Source organism: Hylobates moloch, unplaced genomic scaffold (assembly GCF_009828535.3).
Source record: "Hylobates moloch isolate HMO894 unplaced genomic scaffold, HMol_V3 SCAFFOLD_9, whole genome shotgun sequence".
Taxonomy (NCBI): domain Eukaryota; kingdom Metazoa; phylum Chordata; class Mammalia; order Primates; family Hylobatidae; genus Hylobates; species Hylobates moloch.
In genome coordinates, this window is record NW_026652284.1 from 86129653 (window position 1) to 86154789 (window position 25137).

General features: G+C 39.2%; 1 protein-coding gene across 4 annotated transcripts in view; it reads left to right on the forward strand.

Moving 5' to 3' along the window:
* ZFPM2 (zinc finger protein, FOG family member 2) overlaps nt 1-21210 on the forward strand; it is a 483171-nt gene extending 461961 nt beyond the window's left edge. For 3 of the 4 annotated variants that reach the window (XM_032760240.2, XM_058443633.1, XM_032760244.2), the window contains 3 exons: nt 11604-11810; nt 15383-15607; nt 17708-21210. In XM_032760240.2, coding sequence (XP_032616131.1) covers nt 11604-11810; nt 15383-15607; nt 17708-20199 — 2924 coding nt within the window. In that variant the 3' untranslated portion in view covers nt 20200-21210. The remainder of the gene's footprint in view (nt 1-11603; nt 11811-15382; nt 15608-17707) is intronic. The other variant, XM_032760241.2, reaches the window with a different exon arrangement.
* The last annotated feature ends 3927 nt before the right edge of the window (nt 21211-25137 follow it).

Consider the following 25137-nt stretch of genomic DNA (forward strand, 5'->3'; position numbering starts at 1 on the left):
CTTTGGTATCAGGATGATGCTGGCCTCATAGAATGTGTTAGGGAGGATTCCCTCTTTTTCTGTTGATTGGAAAAGTTTCAGAAGGAATGGTACCAGTTCTTCCTTGTACCTCTGGTAGAATTTGGCTGTGAATCCATCAGGTCCTGGACTCTTTTTGGTTGGTAAGCTATTGATTATTGCCGCAATTTCAGAGCCTGTTATTGGTCTATTCAGAGATTCAACTTCTTCCTGGTTTAGTCTTGGGAGGGTGTGTTTGTCAAGGAATTTATCCATTTCTTCTAGATTTTCTAGTTTATTTGCGTAGAGGTGTTGGTAGTATTCTCTGATGGTAGATTGTATTTCTGTGGGATCGGTGGTGATATCCCCTTTATCATTTTTTATTGCATCTATTTGATTCTTCTCTCTTTTCTTCTTTGTTAGTCTTGCTAGCGGCCTATCAATTTTGTTGATCTTTTCAAAAAACCAGCTCCTGGATTCATAAATTTTTTGAAGGGTTTTTTGTGTCTCTATTTCCTTCAGTTCTGCTCTGATTTTAGTTATTTCTTGCCTTCTGCTAGCTTTTGAATGTGTTTGCTCTTGCTTTTCTAGTTCTTTTAATGTTAGGGTGTCAATTTTGGCTCCTTCCTGCTTTCTCTTCTGGGCATTTAGTGCTATAAATTTCCCTCTACACACTGCTTTGAATGTGTCCCAGAGATTCTGGTATGTTGTGTCTTTGTTCTCATTGGTTTCAAAGAACATCTTTATTTCTGCCTTCATTTCGTTATGTACCCAGTAGTCATTCAGGAGCAAGTTGTTCAGTTTCCATGTAGTTGAGCGGTTTTGAGTGAGTTTCTTAATCCTGAGTTCTAGTTTGATTGGGCTGTGGTCAGAGAGACAGTTTGTTACAATTTCTGTTCTTTTACATTTGCTGAGGAGAGCTTTACTTCCAACAATGTGGTCAATTTTGGAATAGGTGTGGTGTGGTGCTGAAAAAAATGTATATTCTATTGATTTGGGGTGGAGAGTTCTGTAGATGTCTATTAGGTCCACTTGGTGCAGAGCTGAGTTCAATTCCTGGGTATCCTTGTTAACTTTCTGTCTCGTTCATCTGTCTAATGTTGACAGTGGGGTGTTAAAACCTCTCATTATTATTGTGTGGGAGTTTAAGTCTCTTTGTAGGTCACTCAGGACTTGCTTTATGAATCTGGGTGCTCCTGTGTTGGGTGCATATATATTTAGGATAGTTAGCTCTTCTTGTTGAATTGATCCCTTTACCATTATGTAATGCCTTCTTTGTCTCTTTTGATCTTTGTTGGTTTAAAGTCTATTTTATCAGAGACTAGGATTGCAACCCGTGCCTTTTTTTGTTTTCCATTTGCTTGGTAGATCTTCCTCCATCCCTTTATTTTGAGTCTATGTGTGTCTCTGCACGTGAGATGGGTTTCCTGAATACAGCACACTGATGGGTCTTGACTCCTCATCCAATTTGCCAGTCTGTGTCTTTTAATTGGAGCAATTAGCCCATTTACATTTAAAGTTAATATTGTTATGTGTGAATTTGATCCTGTCATTATGATGTTAGTTGTTTATTTTGCTCGTTAGTAGATGCAGTTTCTTCCTAGCCTCGATGGTCTTTACAATTTGGCATGTTTTTGCAGTGGCTGGTACTGATTGTTCCTTTCCATGTTTAGTGCTTCCTTCAGGAGCTCTTTTAGGGCAGGCCTGGTGGTGACAAAATCACTCAGCATTTGCTTGTCTGTAAAGTATTTTATTTCTCCTTCAGTTATGAAGCTTAGTTTGGCTAGATATGAAATTCTGGGTTGAAAATTCTTTTCTTTAAGAATGTTGAATATTGGCCCCCACTCTCTTCTGGCTTGTAGAGTTTCTGCCAAGCGATCAGCTGTTAGTCTGATGGGCTTCACTTTGTGAGTAACCCGACCTTTCTCTCTGGCCGCCCTTAACATTTTTTGCTTCATTTCAACTTTGGTGAATCTGACAATTATGTGTCTTGGAGTTGCTCTTCTCGAGGAGTATCTTTGTGGCGTTCTCTGTATTTCCTGAATCTGAATGTTGGCCTGCCTTGCTAGATTGGGGAAGTTCTCCTGGATAATATCTTGCAGAGTGTTTTCCAACTTGGTTCCATTTTCCCTGTCACTTTCAGGTACACCAATCAGACGTAAGTTTGGTCTTTTCACATAGTCCCATATTTCTTGGAGGCTTTGTTCGTTTCTTTTTATTCTTTTTTCTCTAAACTTCCCTTCTTGCTTCATTTCATTCATTTCATCTTCCATTGCTGATATCCTTTCTTCCAGTTGATCGCATCGGCTACCGAGGCTTCTGCAATCTTCTCGTAGTTCTCGAAACTTGGCTTTCAGCTCCATCAGCTCCTTTAAGCCCTTCTCTGCATTGGTTATCTTAGTTATACATTCATCTATTTTTTTTTCAAAGTTTTTAACTTCTTTGCCATTGGTTTGAATTTCCTCCCGTAGCTCAGAGTAGTTTGATCGTCTGAAGCCTTCTTCTCTCAACTCGTCAAAGTCATTCTCCGTCCAGCTTTGTTCCGTTGCTGGTGAGGAACTGCGTTCCTTTGGAGAAGGAGAGGTGCTCTGCTTAGAGTTTCCAGTTTTTCTGCTCTGTTTTCTCCCCATCTTTGTAGGTTTTTCTACTTTTGGTCTTTGATGATCATGATGTACAGATGGGTTTTTGGTGTGGGTGTCCTTTCTGTTTGTTAGTTTTCCTTCCAACAGACAGGACCCTCAGCAGCAGGTCTGTTGGAGTTTGCTAGAGGTCCACTCCAGACCCTGTTTTGCTGGGTGTCAGCAGTGGTGGCTGCAGAACAGCGGATTTTTGTGAGACCGCAAATTCAGCTGTCTGATCGTTCTTCTGGAAGTTTTGTCTCAGAGGAGTACCTGGCCGAGTGAGGTGTCAATCTGTCCCTACTGGGGGGTGCCTCCCAGTTAGGCTGCTCGGGGGTCAGGGACCCACTTTAGGAGGCAGTCTGCCCGTTCTCAGATCTCCAGCTGCGTGCTGGGAGAACCACTACTCTCTTCAAAGCTGTCAGACAGGGACATTTAAGTCTGCAGAGGTTCCTGCTGTCTTTTTGTTTGTCTGTGCCCTGCCCCCAGAGGTGGAGCCTACAGAGGCAGGCAGGCATCCTTGAGCTGTGATGGGCTCCACCCAGTTCGAGCTTCCTGGCTGCTTTGTTTCCCTAGCAAGCCTGGGCAATGGCGGGCGCCCCTCCCCCAGCCTCGCTGCCACCTTTCAGTGTGATCTCAGATTGCTGTGCTAGCAATCAGCGAGACTCCATGGGCGTAGGACCCTCCGAGCCAGTTGCGGGACACAATCTCCTGGTGTGCCATTTTCCAAGCCCTTTGGAAAAGCACAGTATTAGGGTGGGAGTGACCCGATTTTCCAGGTGCTGTCTGTTACCCCTTTCTTTGACTAGGGGAGAGAACTCCTTGACCCCTTGCGCTTCCCGAGTGAGGCAATGCCTCGCCCTGCTTCGGCTGGCACACAGTGTGCTGCACCGACTGTCCTGCACCCACTGTTTGGCACTCCCTAGTGAGATGAACCCAGTACCTCAGATGGAAATGCAGAAATCACCTGTCTTCTGCATTGTTCACGCTGGGAGCTGTAGACCGGAGCTGTTCCTATTTGGCCATCTTGGCTCCCTAAGTTTTTTGGCAGTTATTCTTAGCTAAGGAAGCAAACCAAGCCCTCCAGAGAGCTTCTAAAAAATACTGAAGCCCAAACTTCAGTCCCAGATACTGATTTGATGGTTCTCGGATAGGGCCCAAAATCAGTGTTGGTTCCAAGTTCCTCTCGTGACTGTATGGTGAAGTCAAGATCGCCAGTCAGTGCTTGATGGTTAGGTCGAATCTTGATGCCCTTTTTAATGTCCAGCTAAACTTGCAATTTAAATAAGGAATTGGGAAACTGCTGCATTTGTATTTTATATTAATAATTGAGCTTAATGTATGTGTAGTGCTTAGAACAGTGCCTGGCACATAGTAAGTGCTTTCTAAGTGTTAGCTATTTTAATGAGGTTAGTCACCTTACAGGATAACTTGGAGTCAGCCAGGCATGGTGGCTCACACCTGTAATCCCAGCACTTTGGGAGGCTGAAGCAGGAGATCCCTTGAGCTCAGGAGTTCGATACCAACCTGGGCAACGTGACGAAACCCCATCTCTACTAAAAATACAAAAGTTAGCTGGGAGTGGTAGCACACGCCTGTAATTCCAGCTACTCGGGAGGCTGTAGTGGGGATCTCCTGAGCTGGGAGACGGAGGTTGCAGTGAGCTGAGCCGTGACTGCCACTGCACTCCAGCCTGGGTGACAGAGTGAGACCCTATCTTAAAATAAAATAATAAAATAACTTGGAGTCACTTCCACATCATGCATAAATTTTATTCTCCATATTGTAGCTATGCATTTAAAAACTCTAATAACTATGTAACCTGCCTAATGCTGCTTCATAAATTGAACCACCATGTTCTTCCTTCAGAGAGAACTGTGCCAATTATTCAAACTTAGTAATGAAAGTAGGAGTGTTACAGAGTGAACACCAGATGGCGCCATGGCTTGGGACATCTAGTTTTTCATATAAAATCTGCCTTATTCAAATCCCATCTCCCGTATTTCCTTCTCATCCTCCAGTTCCCCTCTAGCTGTGTGACTTTGAACAACTTACAGTTCCAGCATCATGATCCCACAGTAAAATGAGAATCAATGAAAGCCACCTCACTGCTTTCTTGGGGGAAATCAATAAGATAATTCATGCAAAGCTTTTAGCACAGTGCAGGTGTGTGGCACATAGTAACCACTTAATAAATGTGTGATTATTACTATTATTAGCACATGATGATGGAAGCATAAAAAGATGCTCACAACTGGATGATGATAAATATTTAGTCTAAGGCTGTCATTTGAAATGATGTGGTAATGAGATTTTCCAAGCTCACACAGTAATAACAAAGTCAGGACTAAACTAAACTTTCTCACTCACCAGTAAAGTGCTCTTTATAGTTCATCTTTGCATTGAGGACAAATAAATTTTCCTTGATTTCAGGTGCCATCTGTTCTTCACTATTAGTGTGTAATTCCTTAAAATAAGAACATTTACCCTTGAATGGCAGTGTAAACAAAGTTGTAACAGTTTTATCAATGAAGCGTATAGTTGTCCCTCAGTATCCATTGTGGATTGGTTTCAAGACCTTTCTCAAACACCAAAATCTGAGGATGCTCAAGTACCTGATATAAAACTTTATTGGTTTTTTACTTGTATTATTCTTCATTATTGCAATTTTGGGTAATATTTTTATCTGAGTTTGATTGAATCCAAGGATGCAGAACCCAACGATATGGAGCATATATTTACATTGCCATATGTCCACCCAATAATTTTACAGAATTCCATTTATTTTCATATTAATATACCATTAATATGGATTAGTGTATTGAAAATGCACTTGCTTCAAGTTTGGGGCACATTAAGCATAGTGCTTCTTATGAAAGCCACAGAAAACATCTGTTTAGACTCCTTAAATTTCATCTCTATAGAGAGTCAACAGGAACACTCCACTGGCACTGGAAACACAGGCAGAAACTCAGATCAATCAAGTAACCAGGAACTAAATCGCTCAAAAATGTTCAGATCTACACAGGTCTCCCAAGTTTATTCAAATGAAAAGACTTAATATGGCCAAATAAAGTGAACTCCTTCTTAGCAGCAACTTCATTTCACTAGGTACTTGACTTTCAAATGGGGTTTGTTGTTAAATAGCTTTGCTAGGAAAGTCAAGAAGGAAGAAGATCTTATGACTTGTTTTTTTATTTTTTATTTTTTGGTTTTCCTAAAATAATCTCATATGAAGCCACTTTATAAAAGTTATATTCTTATTCTTAGTTATGGCTAAAAAATTTTATGCCAATGTTCTAGGTTCACAGATGATGTTTTTGTAGTGAAAAAAAATGTACCCTCATTTTTTCTCAATTTTTAAAATTCTGATAAAATACACATAACATAAAATGTAGTATCTTAACCATTCTCAAGTGTATAGTTCAGTGGTGTTCACATTGTTGTGCAACTATTACCACCATCCATCTCTAGAGCTCTTTATCTTGCCAAACTGAAATTCTGTTTATGCTAAACCTAAATCCTCATCCCCCTATCCCCAGCCCCAGGCAACCTCCATTCTACTACTTTCTGTCTCTATGATTTGGGATACCGTAAGTACTTCATGTAAGTGGAATCATACACTGTTTGTCTTTTTGTGACTGGCTCATTTCACTCAGTACAATGTCCTCAAGCTTCATCCATGTAGCATATGTCAGAATTTCCTTTCTTTCCAAGGCAGAATAGTATTCAGTTGTATGTGTAGATCACATGTTTCTTATCCATTCCTGGGTGGTTCCTTATCCACCCAATCAATGGATACTTCCATGGGTTGCTTCCATGTTTTAGCTATTGTGAACCATGCCGCTATGAGCCTGGCTGTTCAAATATCTCTTTGAGATTCTGCTTTCCTTTCTTTTGAATATATATCCAAAAGTAGAATTGCTAAAATCATAAGTAATTCTAATCTTAATTTTTGGATAACTCATCATTTTGTATAATTTTACATTCCCTCCAACAGTGCACAAGGGTTCCAGTTTCTCTACATCCTTAACAACACTTTTTTTGTTATAATAATGCCCTCATTTTAAAGCCAAATGTAATATCCTGTGGTTTGTTTCTATTAAACATAAGGTCAAAGGGTACAAGATACCAACATAGCTAAATATCAACATGACTTAGCATTTTCATGTGCTTGGATAGCTTCTTAATTTACATAAATACTACTACCCTCCACACAATTGTAAATTAAAGTGGGCCATATTTATCTAAGCTCTGAAGCATTAAAATAGGAAACTGCTCTCCTGCCCCTTCAGATCCACTAGATCTGAGGCAATCCAATAGATTGCTAGAAACTATTTCTGTTTCTAACTGGTCCACAATAGTTGGTGATCCATAAACAAATGCAACCTTATTCTTCTTTTCTAAAATGAGTTAGCTGCCTCCAGTGAAGTGTAGACAGATCTGCTCATTGAATTCATAGGTATGCCTTTCTGGTGAGATTTCTTTCCTCTTGGATTTAGCAGGGCAGTAAGAAATGAGACTAATAACAGCCCCAAGTGGATGAAACCAAAACGATAATGGCTAACAACAATTATATAAACATTTATTATATGTTATTTATTATATGATTATATGTCAGGTGCTGTTCTTAAGCTTTACATATATTAGCTCATTTAATCCTCATAATAACATCATGAGTTCAGCACTATTTATCATCTTCTGCATTTTCAGGAATGAGGAAACTGATAGGTAAAATGCTTAGGTGACAAGTTCTAAGTCACACACATCATAAGTGGCAGAGCCAAGATTTGCACCCAGGCAGCCTGGTTCCATTGCCCAAACATCCGCCAAGAGTGATCACATTCTGAAAATTTTATTAGCATCAGTAATTGAAGTTACGTTACAATATTTGGGTTATCACTTCCAATAAATGACTCCCTCAAGTTGTACGTTCTAAATTCACCATCTAAAAACTCAGCCAAACAATTATAAAGAAATCCATGATTTTTGCGGTGCCATTCTTTTGATTTCCCTCTAACATTTAAATATAACCTCTTAGTACATTTTAATGATCTCATCTTCTCTGCGCACATCCTAAATGTTGAGATGATACCCCAAGTTTCTTTGGTGATCCTCTTTTCACTCCATACTCTCCCTGGGTTACCACATGAATGCAGAGAGCATCCATGGTCAATTAGAATGTGCTGATCACTTCCAAAATATTTTTTTTCTTCAGCCTGTATGTCTTCTCCAAGTTCCATCTTCCTCCTAGATAAATCAGCAGAAGTCTGTCAGGTACCCCAAACTTTACATTTTCAAAACAGAATTCATTATTTCTGTGCATACACATATACACACATACAACACATGCACAACACACACACATGCACACTTGGACTTTGCAGTTGGACAGACAAAAGTGTAAGTAAGTCACAATTCTGCCACTGACCCTGTGTACAGCTTTGGGAAACTTAGTTATCCTCTCTAAGCTTCAGTTTTCTCAAGTCTACAGTTAGGGAAATATTACCTACCTCACAGAGCAATTGACAGGATTAAAATAGATGAATTACAGAAACCACTTAACTTATCAGGCCCAAAGAAAGAACTCCTGGCCTTGACACCATGTCTCACGCCTGCAATCCCAGCACTTTGGGAGGCCATGGCAAGAGGATTGCTTGAGCCCAGGAGTTCTAGACCAGCCTGGGCAACATAGTGAGTCTCCATCTCTACAAAAAATATTTTAAAAAATTGGCCGGGCTTGGTGGCACATGCCTGCAATCCCAACACTTTGGGAGGCCGAGGCGGGAGGATCACAAGGTCAAGAAATCGAGACCATCCTGGCTAACATGGTGAAACCCCGTCTCTACTAAAAATACAAAAAATTAATTAGCTGTGTGTGGTGGCAGGCGCCTGTAGTCCCAGCTACTCGGGAGGCTGAGTCAGGAGAATGACATGAACCCAGGAGGCAGAGCTTGCAGTGAGCCGAGATGGCGCCACTGCACTCCAGCCTGGGCCACAGAGGGAGACTCCATCTCAAAAAAAAAAAAAAAAAAAAAAAAAAAAAAGCCAAGAGTGATGGTCACGCCTATAGTCCCAGTTACTTTCTGGGGTGACTTTTCTATAATTCTGAACCTTCACACCTGCTCATTTATAGGGCAATAATGATGTATGTGCCTGGTGCTGCCAACACATGTTTTTGCTGTTTTACCTCTGTTTGTTCTTCATGAATTAATAAAAACATCACCTTGGATAGCTTGCCTAACTTCTCCAAGAAGTGTCAGTTACTCAGTGCTCTCACATTTTCTTTAACATGAGGAGATGACACCTTTAATGTGATATTGTAATATATTTGCATATATGTGTGTATTCTAATTGTAGAGCTGCATGTGAAGCCATAGCACCCAGCCTAGCATGCAGCAGAGATTTCAATGAATAATAGCTGATTAATGAATAATTTGAAAGATTAAATCCAAAGATAACTGACTTTCTCTTCAAGTCCAACAGTACATTTTCAGTACAATTTAGCCTTTTAGAATGATATGCTCTGACTAAACCATCAAATGAGATAAAGTGATAAAGATAATAAAATTTGAAACATTATTGGGTATATCTGAAAACATTACAACTGCTGAGTCATTTAATGATGCATACAAACGATTTTTTGTTCACTTTTATTTGAAGTTAGTATTTTTGAATTTAATTTTACTTATTTACTAAATCTTTTGGTTCAAAATTTGAGCATAAATACTCTTGAGTCATCCTATCTTATAGCTTACCACAGTGATTGATAAAGATTATTTGTGGCTGGGCATCTTCTCTAAAACCTCAATTTCTCTTGGGCACCTGAGTCCAACTCTTTCCTTACTTTTGTGAAAGGTACACATAGCTGGACTTACCAATAATGTAAAGTTAATGACTGAAGTCTAGTGACTCTGAAAGACCATATGAACTAAACCTGAATTGTGGTTTCTTGCTGTCTCCCCTATCACTCCATTACACAGCCTCAATAAACTGTAGTTCAGTGGAAAGATAAGGTGCAAATGATTAAATGATTACCTTGTCTACAGTTGCAAGTAGTTTGGATCTGAATGCCCATAAGGGAAGGAAGGCATAGAAGCTAATCGCAGAAGCCTTCTAGGGGGGAGAACAGCAGAAATACCACCACTCAACACTTTCACCGCTCCTCTGATTTCGACATGATATGGTTTAGCTTCTATTATTTGAAAAGAAGTAAATCAAAGCAAAATGAATCTGTTTTATTCAACTGTGGTAAACTTGAATGCTTTCAGATACATTCGTGAAAAGTAAAGTTGTTTTCTAGCATTTTAGTATATTCGTTACTTTGAAACTTTCACACAAATTTGGGGTCTGTAGTCTTTATTTTTTTAGCAATCATATACTCTCACAGATGGTGTTTTGTTTCCTTACCTTTAAAACTTAATCAGCTGGCTTAATTAATTGCCCAATGTTTCTCTAAAACAATGTTCTGATTCTTCTGTGCAACTCTGCCATATCATATGCTGTTGTTATCTTTTCCACCAGATTTTTACCACAAGTTGTTTAAAAACCATGAGCTCTAAGGGTGGAAAAAATGAAGTGCAGTTGAAAAGACAGTTATGTTGAAAGATAAACAGAGCAATATGACTTATCAAAATGGGTACAAGTTTTGGCTGCTTAATGAGTGCAATACACAGCCTTCCAGTCTATACACAATGAAAAAAAGAGCTTTATAACATATCAAGTATGCTACGTTATTTCAGACATAACTGTATAGGATACATATCTAGGCCTGAGAGTGTAGATAACAAAATATAAGTGCTTTGCCTGTCTAAACATGTTAAATAAACGAGCATTCGCTATCACATTCCAATATATTAGATGTACTCGCATAGTTAATTTTTCTTTTTAATGCACAACATGTGATCGTTGAAGTGCAGTGCCAGAGTATATCTTAGTGTTTGAAGAGACATTTCATTTAAACAAATATTTAAATGAGCCTTTTTGAAAAGGATTTTTGGCATATCTTCATTTCAGGAAGTTCAATCAGGGTAAATGGAGATGAAGAAGCTACATTATACGGAATATTATATAAGTAAAGATCATTCAGCCAAAAAAATGGTAGCAGACATAGCAGAGTACAACTACCTGAATTTCGTTTTAATTTTCTAGATTTTAGGAGTTTTTGTTTACTTGTTCTGTAGTTTGGGCATTGGTATTGATAGGATGGAAGTATTTCATGGGGGGAAGAGAAGGAGAGAGAGAAATAATTTCTTACTTTCATAAAATACTGAAAGAAGGCCGGGCACGGTGGCTCACGCCTGTAATCTCAGCACTTTGGGAGGCCGAGGCGGGTGGATCACAAGGTTAGAAGATCGAGCCCATCCTGGTTAACACGGTGAAACCCCGTCTCTATTAAAAATACAAAAAATTAGCCGGGCATGGCGGCAGGCGCCTGTAGTCCCAGCTACTCAGGAGGCTGAGGCAGGAGAATGGCGTCAACCCGGGAGGCGGAGCTTGCAGTGAGCCAAGATCGCACCACTGCCCTCCGGCCTGGGCGACAGAGCGAGACTCCGTCTCAAAATAAATAAATAAATAAATAAATACAGAAAGAATAACTTCAAATGCTCATATGAAATAAATTTCAGCAGCTGGGTCCCTACTATGCTGGTTTTTAGGTACTGTCCCAATCTACTAGTAAGGTTACTGATTCAGGCAAGCCCCAGAAAGCAAACAATTGACAAAAATCTCTACAAATTATGTTTATACTGTACTTGATTCTTAGTCTCCTCCTACTTCTGGCCACTAAACAGTTCATTTAATGCAAGGAGCACAATTTTCCACACAGGAGGCAAAAGGAACACAGCTGTTGCCTTGATCAAACACTCCACTCCAGTAGAAACCAGTGTGAAAAACATGAGAAGTTGCTATGGACATCAATCTAGTGTGCAACAGACTCAAGCATCCTATGTCAAGTTTATCTTTTTCTTTCTTTTTTCTTCTTAATAGGGGGTCAACTTTGGTGTACAACTACGAAGGCCATCTCTGAGGGTGAAGAGCTAATTGCCTTTGTGGTGGATTTTGACTCAAGGCTACAAGCTGCCAGTCAGATGACTCTCACAGAAGGGATGTACCCTGCACGCCTGCTGGACTCAATTCAGCTGCTTCCTCAGCAAGCTGCCATGGCTTCTATTTTGCCCACAGCTATTGTCAATAGTAAGTGCTCAGTGCTGTGTAGCCCAGCTTTAGAGGTGATGGGAATTTATGGGAGAAAAAAATGTCTACTGACAAGAAACCAGGAACAGCCCTTTTTCCTTCAGTGTTGTGGTTTCATTTTATCTTTGTGTGTGTGTCTGTGTCTGTGTGGTCAATTGTCCTGGGAGTATAGAAAGAACCCTTAACTCCAACCATTTCAGTGTCACACACACACACACACACACGAAGCTGATATTCTACATGAGTTGAATAATATTCAAGGCTACTTAGCTGTGAGAAGGCGAGCACCTTTCATTAATGCTTCTACAGTAGAAAAAATTTGGTATTCTTTCAGGGCCGTAGACTTAAAAACTTGAAAAAAAGAAACAAAATACAAAACCAAAGTTTGATTAGATATACTAACAAAAAGGAAGTGTATCCTGGATAAATCAAGACATCTGCTAATGCAAAAAGGAAAAAAAAAAAAAAAAAAAGAGAAATGCATGATAAGCTTAGAACATTTTATATGGAGAATTTTTAAGTAGGCCTTGGCAAATTTACCTTTGTGATTTTATTTTGTAAAAAAGAAATTGAACTTAGTTTGTATTTTTGTGTCACAGCATGACACTTCATATGACAGAAAATCAGTGGTCTGGAGTCCCAAGATCTGTGTTTTAGACAGATCTGATTTTATCTAGCTCTATGAAAAAACAAGAGTAGCGGACACATCTTAAGAGGAGAATAGATTCTGAAGTTAGTTAGTAGGTAAGCAAAAAATTGTATCTATTCAAAAATATACTTTAAAATCTCTGAGACTCTGAATGAGGCAGAAGAGAAATCCAGAGACGGAATGATGTCTTGATATTAAAATATAAAATATTCAACTGTAATTAGATTCTTGCTGTAATATCCTTTAGATTAAAGAAATTATCAGATGAGTCTGAAATTACTGTGCATTCAATCAATGATATAGTACTTCCCACCTAAGCTAGTATTATTGGATTTCCTTAATCCAATTACCTTAAGGTAAATGTATTTATTTTCTTTCCTGGATCTTTACTTTGATTCTGGTAGTGAGGAACTGGAAATAACATGGGCCCAACCTGAATTTGAGGCAAAAGGATTTTATTGCCAAAGACTCTAGGAGTATCTGATGTTATTGGGAAGCTCCAATGTATGGATGCTAATTCTAATTATAGTGGAGAGTATACTCTATTTGCTTTCTGTAGCAAGACAACTATTTATGTCAAATAATTAGCATAGATGCAGAGAGCTTTTACTTTCATTCTGAAATTAGTGAGTTAAATTCATCCTGCTTAAGTGGACCCTTTACTAAACTGTGTGGCCTCATGAATAATGTAAATGAAATTAACTTGGTAGGGAAGGGTTAAATAATAAACACTAGTAGTATATAATTTTAAAATTAAATGTTAATTTGAAACTCTGTATTATACTTGCTATCCTTACTTCCCTTTCACTAGAATTTGATCATTAGTTTTTCTCCTTATCGCCTTTAGTGTGATCTCCCTGAGCCATCTCCTTCACTACCATGGGCTCCACCAACAACCATAAATAACAGTTCACAAATTATAAGTTCAGCCGTTTCTGCAGAGTTTTAGGCCTCTGTTGCCATTTATCCCATGTTCTTCTGTATTTCTTACAGAAATATCAGATTCCACATGTCTAATGTGAACATGTGCCTCTGTTTGCCTGGCTTAGTCCCATTGTATATTTTTATCTGGCATCCCTCTGGATGGTGACTCCTTTCTCTACAAAAGTCCTGAGTTTGCACAATACAAGGTCAGATTTGGTCACCCTATACATGCCCTAGCCTGAAGACATCACCTCTCCTTCCTCTGTTCCCTGTGTAGATGAATGAAGCCATTACTGACACAGAAGCTTGGGAGCAAAGCAGAGCCTTATTCATCCATTCTAGAATCTAATCACCAAGCCTTGTTCATAACTTCTAGTCAGTTCTACTTCCTCAGCATAATTCTTCCTGTCTGCCACCTTGCCATGGAAGCATTATGGAAGAGTGATTAAGACCAGATTCCAATCCCATTTCAACCACTGATGCAGCCATGGACGGGCAAGTTACTTAACACCAGTCTCCTCACCTATAAGTGGATGAAGGGAGAAAAACACACACATGGAGAAATTTACCATGAGTGAACACATGAACATGACACATCATAGCATGACCTGATAAATATGGTACCCGTATTAGCTGCAGCCCAAACCCTATTGTGTTTCTCTTAGAGTACTGCAGTTGCCTCCCACCAGTCAAGTCTTTCTTCCAAATCCACTACCTTCAAAACTAGATTCCATTGCTATGATTCTGATTATGCAATATCTGATTATGTCAGTATCTTGCTTAAAATGATTCAGTGATGCTTCATAATCATTAAGACAAAATCTAAAACTTGTTGAGAGTCTGCAGTTCTTTCACAGTCTATCCCTGCCTCCTACAGCCTCTTCTCTCTCAGCCCTATCATGCTCCTTGCCTCAACAGTACAGAACAGCCTCCCAGCCTCCCAGCCCCTCTCTCAGGCTCTCATGGCTTTCCCTGAGCTGCTCGTTTGATCAGGATGACCCAACCCCTCTTCTCCACCAAACCAGCTTAATTTCATCCTTCACACCTCAGCTCAGGCTGAGCTCATCATCTTCCTTCTAAGCCCATCTCCAATCTCCTCCCCTCCACTCCTGCCATCAGCCTCTTTTCCATGCCCCGGGGCATTCCTCAGATACCTCCATCACAACAGTAATTAGGCTGTAATGTAATTAGCTGGCCACATGTCCATCAACCCAAGGATACTGTATGCTTCCTAAGGCCAGCTGTTTCATCTTTCATTTTGTTTTATACCCAGCCCAACACAGAGTTGGGCACATAGTAGCCACTCCATATTTAGTGTTAAAAAAAATGGTGTCAGGGGTTGGCCTCAGGGCTAACATTAATTCAGCCCTTATATTCTTACCTTTTAATCAATCAGATAATTTACATTTTTTCTAACCATAAATACAATTTAAAATCAATATCTTAGGCCAGGCACAGTGGCTCATGCCTGTAATGCCAGCACTTTGGGAGGCTGAGGCAAGATGGATCACCTCAGGTAAGGAGTTTGAGACCAGCCTAGCCAACATGGAGAAACCTGTTTCTACTAAAGATACAAAAATTAGCCAGGCATGGTGGCGCTCACCTGTAATTCCAGCTACTTGAGAGGCTGAGGCAGGAGAATTGCTTGAACCCAGGAGGTAGAGGTTGCAGTGAGTTGAGATCGCACCACTGCACTGCAGCCTAGGTGACAGAGTGAGAATCTGTCACAAAAAATAAAATAAAATAAAATCAATATCTTGTGTTTTAAATGTTGGAGTCGCCTCTTTCCAGAGTCTGTGGGAAGTTAAATTGCAGAGTACAATATTTCTTTAAAAGTCGAGTCCTATACTATAGAACAACACTAAAGACTGTTACTCATCTGATTGCCCAATTAAGAACCTGAGAGCAGAGTCTGAGAAAAATTGAACTAAATGCTGCTTTACCCACGGTTGGTTTCAAATGGACAGCAGCAAATGTGTCTCTGTATTTTTACCTGCAGAGGATATATTCCCTTGCAAGTCCTGTGGCATCTGGTATCGGAGTGAGCGGAATCTGCAGGCCCATTTGATGTACTACTGCAGTGGGAGGCAAAGAGAAGCTGCTCTGGTGTCAGAGGAAAATGAAGACAGTGCCCATCAGATTTCCAGCCTGTGCCCCTTCCCACAGTGCACCAAGAGCTTTTCAAATGCTCGAGCTCTAGAAATGCACCTGAATTCACACAGTGGTAAATGCCCCTTTTGTTTCTTCTGTTGCTCCAGAAGACTCTATTATTTTTATAAATATATATGCATTACATGTATACATCTATATCTGTCTATCTGTAGCTATCTATAACATCAAAATCAAACTTTCTGGGTCAATCAGTGTGATCCTATGCCACTTATACTCAGCGTATTTTACTCAAAGGACTTGGATCTGAATTCTTTTCTTACAAATTCAGTGCTCTGACCACAGGCCAAATCATTCTATTTGTTTTCAACTGAGGTTTTAAAAAAGCACATTATTTTCAAAAGAAATTCTCAATACCCTTTGAATATTGTCATTTATTGATTTAGTGTCAAGCAATCTTGGAAACTGACCATAGTGTTTCCTATATGGTAGGGAAGAAATAATAGCTACATAAATATAAGTGCTGAATTGAAATAAAGCGAATCTATTGATAGATCTAATTAAAATTACAATTCAGGGATGTTTACTTTTAAATATGGATGAGTAAAATATTTCTGACTTCCAAAAGATGCATCATAACCACTTAGCTGGTTTTTATGAGATAAAACTTTTAGTACTATGTTTTAAAATCCCTTAAGAAAAAATGGGCTGAAAAACAAATAAGCTTTTTAAGGCCCTCTCTTAATAGCAAGGTGGCAACTGTTCCCATTTAATTTGGAACTGTATGCCAGCTATTTTTAGTTTCATTTCATAGCATTCTAATTATCGTATTTTTTAAAAAATGAATTGAATCGAATGTACAGAATTCTATTAACTTTAAATAATTTTAGGTACATTCTTGCATGGGACAAACTAGGGACTGAGAATAACAGTTTTTCAGGACCTGTAATACAAACCTTGTAGGACACCTCTGGGTGACTTTCTTAGTGGTCTTTGCCTAGCTTAAATGATTTTAAAATGGAAACACATGTTGAGTTTTAAGCTACTGTTCTAACCTCCAGTGCTCTAGTACAGTTCAAGCTTTTGTCTTTGAACCTGTAAAAGCAGGTAATTTCCTTTCTGCTCATCCTCTTTCCTCTCCTTACAAATGAGCTATCTTCATATAGATAACAAAGCAGGGGAAGCAGAAACAGATTGGTTGTCTCAGATGGTGAGTAAGGTCATGTACAAAACAAAAAGAACAGAATACAGGGGTCCTTTCAGCTAAATGGAAAAAAAATGAGTATTGGATTCATTAAGGAGAAAGAGACAAGGATAGGTAGTCCCCTTTTATGACTACAAGACTAGGTACCTCTGCCATGTTTTCAGTTTACGAATATAAAAGTCAGTCTTATTTTAGTCCAGAGTACAGAGGGGATAAGCCAAGCCTGATTTTACCATATGCTGACCAATGGGAGCTAGAGTCAACCTTAGTGATGCTTACCCACCACAGTCAATGGTAATATTCAAAATATTTAATCATGGACTAGAAATAGGCAGTGATCAATCAGCATGGATGCCAATGCGAAATGACTATATTAGTGCACTGGTAGACTATATTAGTCTACTAGCTAAATATCAGCCCTGGATAGAGATAAACTATGTTCAGCAAGACTACTGCATAAAATTTTAAATTTATATTAATATAAATTAAGATGTTATTAATTACTTTACAAAATGGTTTCTATTTGGCTTCTTTAGAATATAACCTATATGTAGTGTACTGAGAGTTATTTGATTTGCATTGTTTTCAATAGCAACCCTAATGAATGCTCACTTATTCCTAATGTAGAGGCTAATGTTATAGTAAGGTTATTGGATTAGTAATTATAAAATCCGAGGCTTAGGCATGGCTTCATCACTTAGTAGCTTTATTAACATAATCAATTCCCTTAGCCTCCTTCAGCATGTTTCCTCATCTGTAAAATGGAGACAGTGACACTTATTCCACTTTGATGCCATAATATTCATGAAAGTACTTTGAAAACTATAAAGTGCTACTATTATTATCATACACAGTAAGAGATGTCACAAGAAAACAGTTAATATCACGAATGAAATTCTGAAAGATTTCATTCCTATTGTGTTGCAAACATTAGGTCATTAGAAAAGGTCCCTGTCATTCAAAAACCAACACACATGTTTCTCATTGTTCTTATTTTGTATGTCTCTCTAGGAGTGAAAATGGAAGAATTCCTGCCCCCTGGTGCTAGTCTAAAATGCACCGTCTGTAGCTACACTGCTGATTCTGTGATCAACTTTCACCAACACCTGTTCTCCCATCTCACTCAAGCTGCCTTCCGATGTAATCACTGCCATTTCGGCTTCCAGACTCAGAGGGAGTTATTGCAGCACCAGGAACTCCATGTCCCTAGCGGCAAACTTCCCAGAGAAAGTGACATGGAACACTCTCCAAGTGGAACCGAAGACAGCTTACAGCCAGCCGCAGACTTATTGACCAGAAGCGAACTTCCCCAGAGCCAAAAGGCCATGCAGACTAAAGATGCGAGCTCTGACACAGAGTTGGACAAATGTGAGAAAAAGACTCAGCTCTTTCTCACGAACCAGAGACCAGAGATACAGCCTACAACAAATAAACAAAGCTTTTCTTACACAAAAATAAAGTCTGAGCCCTCTAGCCCAAGACTTGCCTCATCTCCAGTTCAGCCTAATATTGGGCCTTCTTTCCCTGTGGGTCCTTTCCTATCTCAGTTTTCTTTCCCCCAAGATATCACCATGGTCCCTCAAGCTTCAGAGATCTTAGCCAAGATGTCTGAACTGGTGCATCGGCGACTGAGGCATGGCAGTAGTAGCTACCCTCCCGTCATTTACAGCCCTTTGATGCCCAAGGGGGCTACTTGTTTTGAGTGTAACATAACATTCAATAATTTGGATAATTATCTAGTGCACAAAAAGCATTACTGCAGCAGCCGATGGCAGCAGATGGCTAAGTCCCCAGAGTTCCCTAGTGTGTCAGAAAAGATGCCTGAAGCTTTGAGTCCCAACACTGGCCAAACCTCCATAAACCTTCTCAACCCAGCTGCTCATTCGGCTGATCCTGAGAATCCACTTCTTCAAACATCTTGCATCAATTCTTCCACTGTCTTAGATTTAATTGGGCCAAATGGGAAGGGCCATGACAAGGACTTTTCCACTCAATCTAAGAAGCTCTCCACCTCCAGTAACAATGATGACAAAATTAATGGAAAACCTGTTGATGTGAAAAATCCCAGTGTCCCCTTAGTGGATGGGGAAAGTGACCCAAATAAGACTACCTGTGAAGCTTGCAACATTACCTTCAGCCGGCACGAAACATACATGGTCCACAAACAGTATTACTGTGCTACACGCCACGACCCTCCACTAAAGAGGTCTGCTTCCAACAAAGTGCCTGCCATGCAGAGAACCATGCGCACACGCAAGCGCAGAAAGATGTATGAGATGTGCCTACCTGAGCAGGAACAAAGGCCTCCACTGGTTCAGCAGAGATTTCTTGACGTAGCCAACCTCAATAATCCTTGTACCTCCACTCAAGAACCCACAGAAGGGCTAGGAGAGTGCTACCACCCAAGATGTGATATCTTTCCAGGAATTGTCTCTAAGCACTTGGAAACTTCTCTGACGATCAACAAGTGTGTTCCAATTTCCAAATGTGACACTACTCATTCCAATGTTTCCTGCCTAGAGATGGACGTGCCCATAGATCTCAGCAAAAAGTGTTTATCTCAGTCTGAGCGGACGACCACGTCTCCCAAAAGGCTGCTGGACTATCACGAGTGCACCGTGTGCAAGATCAGTTTCAATAAGGTAGAAAACTATCTGGCTCACAAGCAGAATTTCTGCCCGGTTACCGCACATCAGCGTAATGACCTGGGTCAACTGGACGGCAAAGTGTTTCCGAATCCAGAAAGCGAACGAAACAGCCCTGATGTCAGCTACGAAAGAAGCATAATAAAATGTGAGAAAAATGGGAATTTGAAGCAGCCTTCCCCCAATGGAAACTTATTTTCATCCCACCTAGCAACCCTGCAAGGCTTGAAGGTCTTTAGTGAAGCCGCTCAGCTCATTGCTACAAAAGAAGAAAACAGACATTTGTTTCTTCCACAATGCCTTTACCCTGGAGCAATAAAGAAAGCAAAAGGAGCCGACCAGCTTTCTCCATATTATGGAATCAAGCCAAGTGATTATATTTCTGGTTCTCTTGTCATCCATAACACTGACATCGAGCAAAGCACAAATGCAGAAAATGAATCTCCTAAAGGCCAGGCTTCCTCAAATGGGTGTGCTGCGCTGAAGAAAGATTCTCTGCCATTGTTGCCCAAAAATCGAGGAATGGTAATAGTGAATGGTGGACTGAAACAAGATGAGAGACCTGCTGCCAACCCACAGCAAGAGAACATTTCCCAGAATTCTCAGCATGAAGACGACCACAAATCTCCCTCGTGGATCTCTGAGAACCCATTAGCTGCCAATGAGAATGTCTCACCAGGAATTCCCTCAGCAGAGGAACAGTTGTCTAGTATAGCAAAAGGTGTGAATGGTTCCAGCCAGGCTCCAACCAGTGGGAAATATTGCCGGCTGTGTGATATCCAGTTCAACAACCTTTCAAACTTTATAACTCACAAGAAGTTTTATTGCTCATCACATGCGGCGGAACATGTCAAATGAACTAACTAAATAAATATCAGTCACCTTTGGTATCAGTGTTTAGTATGTTGTTCTAACCAGTCCAGAAAAAAAAAGTAAGCTGTTTGAATTACATCTGGGCAATCAGGAGATAATTCATTATGGCTGAGTTGAAGACTTAAGGTATAATTTCATTACAGTCCATTAGTAAAGTGTATTATTGGTGCCATTTTCAAAAAAAATTAATTTATTTTACCAGCAGTATTCATAGCTGTGGTTATGTTATTTTTTATTTAAAAACTTTATATTAAAGTCATTTGTAATGTTATTGTATAGTTATTGTGTAGCACATATGGTTTGCACTGTATAGTAGCTTTTAAAGAAAATAGTCACAAACAATACAGAAAAGCATTTTAGAAATAGCTTCAAAAGCACTCGTGTATCTTGATTTTTTCTTATATGCTGTTGCAGATATATGTATATGCTAAAATATAACTTGCAAAGATGTTCTAAATACACATGCTGTAAGTTCGCCTTAAGATTTCAATTCTTGGATAATCAGGCTCCGTTTGCACTTTATATTTTAGCAGATACAGTCTCTTAGTCACTAGGCTTTGCATTTGTATGTAGCTGTATGTTTCCGTCCATTTTCTTAATCCTAAACCTGTATGTTAAATGAAGATGGCAATTTTTTTCTTGTATAGTACTTGTATTTTCTTTCGCTGATGCAGCTCTGTCTCAATTTTTAAAACTTTGCTGTTAAATGCAATACTTTATAAAGAATGAACAAAATTACTGGAAGCAGTATTGTAAGTCATGAGGTAGTATTAATCAGTTTTATCTTTTGAAAGGCACAGTCTAAATCGAAACCCTAAACTCAATGCTGCAAGTATGAATTTAATTCATATATAAGATCTATTTAAATATAAGAGTAGCAATACTGCACCTGGTGATCACAAAGATAATGTTCTACTTCTGATAGAAATAATTTCTCAACAAATGTTGTTACTATGCATGTATATGGATGGAATAAAATTCCAGATTGTTGGAGAAGTTTGGCATACTTTTTTTCCCTTTAAAATAGAAGAGAAACCCTAAATCTATGTTTTGTGATGAGAATAGTTTCAAAATGGCACCGAATGGCTGTAATAACACAATGACAAATCAGTAAAAAGAAAGATTATCCTTTACATACACCTAATTAATATAACTTGCTCTATTAAAATGAACTAGAGGCTCCAGGCCATGAAACTAGAAAAGTTCTTCATTATAACTATGTATAATTAGCAGAATCTCTCTGTCTGCCTTTCCCCATCATCGCTGCAGCACGGATAAAGAGCAATTTCATGCGTGTCTACAAAACTTACAAGCCATATGCACAAGAATCAACACAAATGTTGGTCAAATGCGCCCAAGATTCAGATGAAGTTTACCAGAGAGAGAGGTTTGCATTTTGAGGAATGGTGACATGGTATGGTAAAGTGACTCTGATGAGTAAAGATGTGCCAATCTCATGCTCGGGATTCATAAAAGATTGATTTTATACATCTCCTTTGTATAATTCAGAAGTCTGCATATTGAGGGTGAGTGGAGAGCAGAAAATGTGGGCCTAATGGGCCAGCCAGAAGCATTGAGAGTTACTTGGCAGACATGATGGTCTCCTGCAAAATTAGAAATCGCCTGACTTGGAAAGGCAACTACCCACTTGAGGCTAAGATACACTCTTTACAGATAGGTTGTGATGCACTATTGTTCATCCATATTGAATCTGGTAACATAATGAACATAAATGTTGGCCTTAAGCATAACATACAAATACTGTGAGAAAACAAAAAAAATACTGTGTTGTCAAAAACATTTCTCCAGTTGCTTGTTGAGAATAACTATTTTCAGAATTGAAATCATGGCATAAACTGATGCCTTCCATTTCAGTCAGTGATTAAACAGTGAGGTGAACAGAACTAATGTGCTTAATAGTGTGTAACAGGAATCTCTCAAAGTAAAGTATCAGATCCTTGGGGATCAATGGAGATGTTCAGAAAGACCTTTGTGGTGCGCAGAGTGGAACTGGTTGGGCTGAGTATTCTTAAGAGGACTTTCTTCCCCAATCTCTTTTTCATCCTCTTTCCTCTTCAAAAAGAAAGAAAGAAAAAAAAAAATAGCCAAACCAACATATATTTATTGATTGCATGGCTTGTATCCACTATTTAGGGGATGAAGGCAAAGACATATAACACATGACTATTTCCTCAAAGAGCTTATGATTTGATTCAATTTAGTGCTTCTCAACACTTCTCTCATTAGAATTGCCTAAGGAACATTTAAAAATGCCAATTATTTATATAGTTTTGTACATTGGGCCTTACCCTAGATCAATTAAAGAAACACTCAAGCCTGTGAGCTCTGAGAATCTATACCTTATAAAACCTGTCCAGGTGGTTCTAATATGCAAACAGTGTTGGGAAATATTGAAAGGTAAATTAGAAGAAAATATGAAGGATAAGTGAGACCAAGTCTAGTAAAAGAACAAAAAGATAAAAGGAAACCAATATGGGATGAAAGAGTTGGGACAGGCTGCACAAATAGGGTAGGTTCTAGAGAGGTGGATACCATGGTAAGGAAGGCTACCTTTAGGTTGCCCTGAGATATTTGTACAGTGTATCCAAAGGGTGTTTAGTTCAAGTATTGTTTGTATAGTTCAAAGTAAGTTCTAGTATAGCTGTTCACAAAAAGAAGAACATAGGATAGGTTGAAGTAGTGACATTTGGATCAGAACTAGACCTTGGAGAGTGTAGAGGAAGAAAATGGTATTTCTACATGTGGCAATCACTGTATGTTACAGTAGAAAAGTGGAATGCAACTGGCATGTGAGGGTGAGAAGTGAGTAAAAATTTTTCAAAAGAAGAGCGTTTAGATTGGAAAGAAAAGGAAGCTGAAGTGGGAGGATTGCTCGAGCCCAGGAGTTGGAGACTGCAGTCCCTTATGATCACACCTGTGAATAGTCACTGTACTCATGCCTAGGCAATGTAGCAATACCTAATCTCTAAATAATAAAAAATGAATTTAAAAAAGAAAATAAAAGTATAAATAGGGATCTGGTATCACAAGACCTTGAGTGGCAGACTAAGGTTTATGGGCTTGCCTTATACTTTGCCTCTTAAATAGGTCATCAAATGAAAACTATGTTTAGGAATGGTAATAGAGTAAGTATGAGGTCTAGAAGCTACACAGAGGAAGCTTATTTGAAAGGCCATAGTGCTGTTTTCAAATGAGGGGGGGAAATGAGAGCCTGTACCAGGTGAATGGAGAAGCACAAGTGTGGGTACAAGATTACATAATGAATTAATGAGTAACCAACAACACTTGGTACAAGTTAGTGAAGGTGAAATCAAAGAAGAAGTCAAATATCTTCAACCCACGCTGATTAAAAAATGTCCCATGTTCAATAAACATTGAGGTCAGAATATTACCGTCGGTTGAGTAATCTAGTTGAAGGTAGTAAAAAGAACAATGGTTTATATCGGTTCTTCAGATTGGGGTATTTCAATCATCTATAGAATCCTAAAGCCTACTAAATGAGAATAGCTTAGTTTTCAACTTTTCTTGTTTGTTTGTCTGTTTTTTAACAAAGCAATCCTAGGGTATTCTGTGTTGTTTTGCCTTGACCACAATGGAGAACCTTTGAATTAAACAGAGAGAGTGGGAAGCTGTGTGCAAAATTAATTAAGCTGGTAGCAGAATTTAGTATATAATTGGTCTTTCAAGTGCTTCTTCCTAATATGTAACACATTTGAGTGTTTAAAACTACTATAATTTAAAATAATTCAGCATATATGTTTTAATATTGAAATTAAAATGGAAAATCAAGTTGTTACGGAATCTGTGAGTACTATTTGAAAACCTTTTAGCCAGTGAGAACTCTCTCATTTTCAGGCAAAACCAAGGGTCAGAGATTTTAAGTGCTCAAAGTTATAAAGCTAATAATTGAGAATCAGATACCTGGGTTTTGCCCTCTGATTACCTGCTGACATCATGTTATTTCCTTCATTAAAACAGAAGGCAAAGACTAAGGCATGTGATGATATCAATGTTATCCAAATGTCTTGGTCTCCAATCTGTGACTTGAAAGCAAGGCAACATTTCCCTTTAAATGCCGAAATTTCAATGACTTAAGCCCCCACCAGCTTGTATGCCAGAATATGGACTAATAAGCTATTGAGATTTTCCCAGTGTGGCAACCCTTATGAGACTGCTCTTGGATGGGCTGAGGGGGTCACCACCACCTTCTCCAGGTAAGGACCACTGCTTTCACACTCAGGTTTCAAGGGAAGAGATACTGCTCTCCCCTTACCACATAATCACCAGCATCAGACATGCCTCACTCTTAATAACACTGTCCATCAGTATTTCCTTAAAGTTCAGGAAAGATAGAAGAGTAAAGCAATGTACAGGATACCCCCTCAAGTACTCCAGTGACCTATATCTAACCCCCAGCTTTCTTACAGGATGACCCACCTGAACTCTTTGCACCATAAGTGGGATCCACACCTCTCATGCTAAGGTGTCATAATTTCACAGTAGGACCCAAAGGGAAGCAGTTTTTTGCTCATCCTAGTCACAAGTTCACCTCTGGAATCCTCACTTCCTGCCTTAATACTGACCCCTTTAAGGTGCCCCCATCTTATCCTTCTAGCCACACCACATTAGATTCCACAAGTCATCAGGACACTCAGGCCAAGGGCTGCATATTTTAAAAACAGGCATCAGTAGTCAGTCCGATATATTTACAGAGTGAATTCACTGCCCTTGAGGCCTCTTCTCATTTTCTTTGAGAAAGTGCTTAAAGAAGAAAACATATAAAATAGGTCAATGAGAAAAAGTTGAAAGTACAGGCAAAGGGTAATTTAAATCCATACTTGGAAACATTTCTCTAACGAAAACTGTGAAAACAAAGGAAAAACGAAAAGAACTATTCATTTC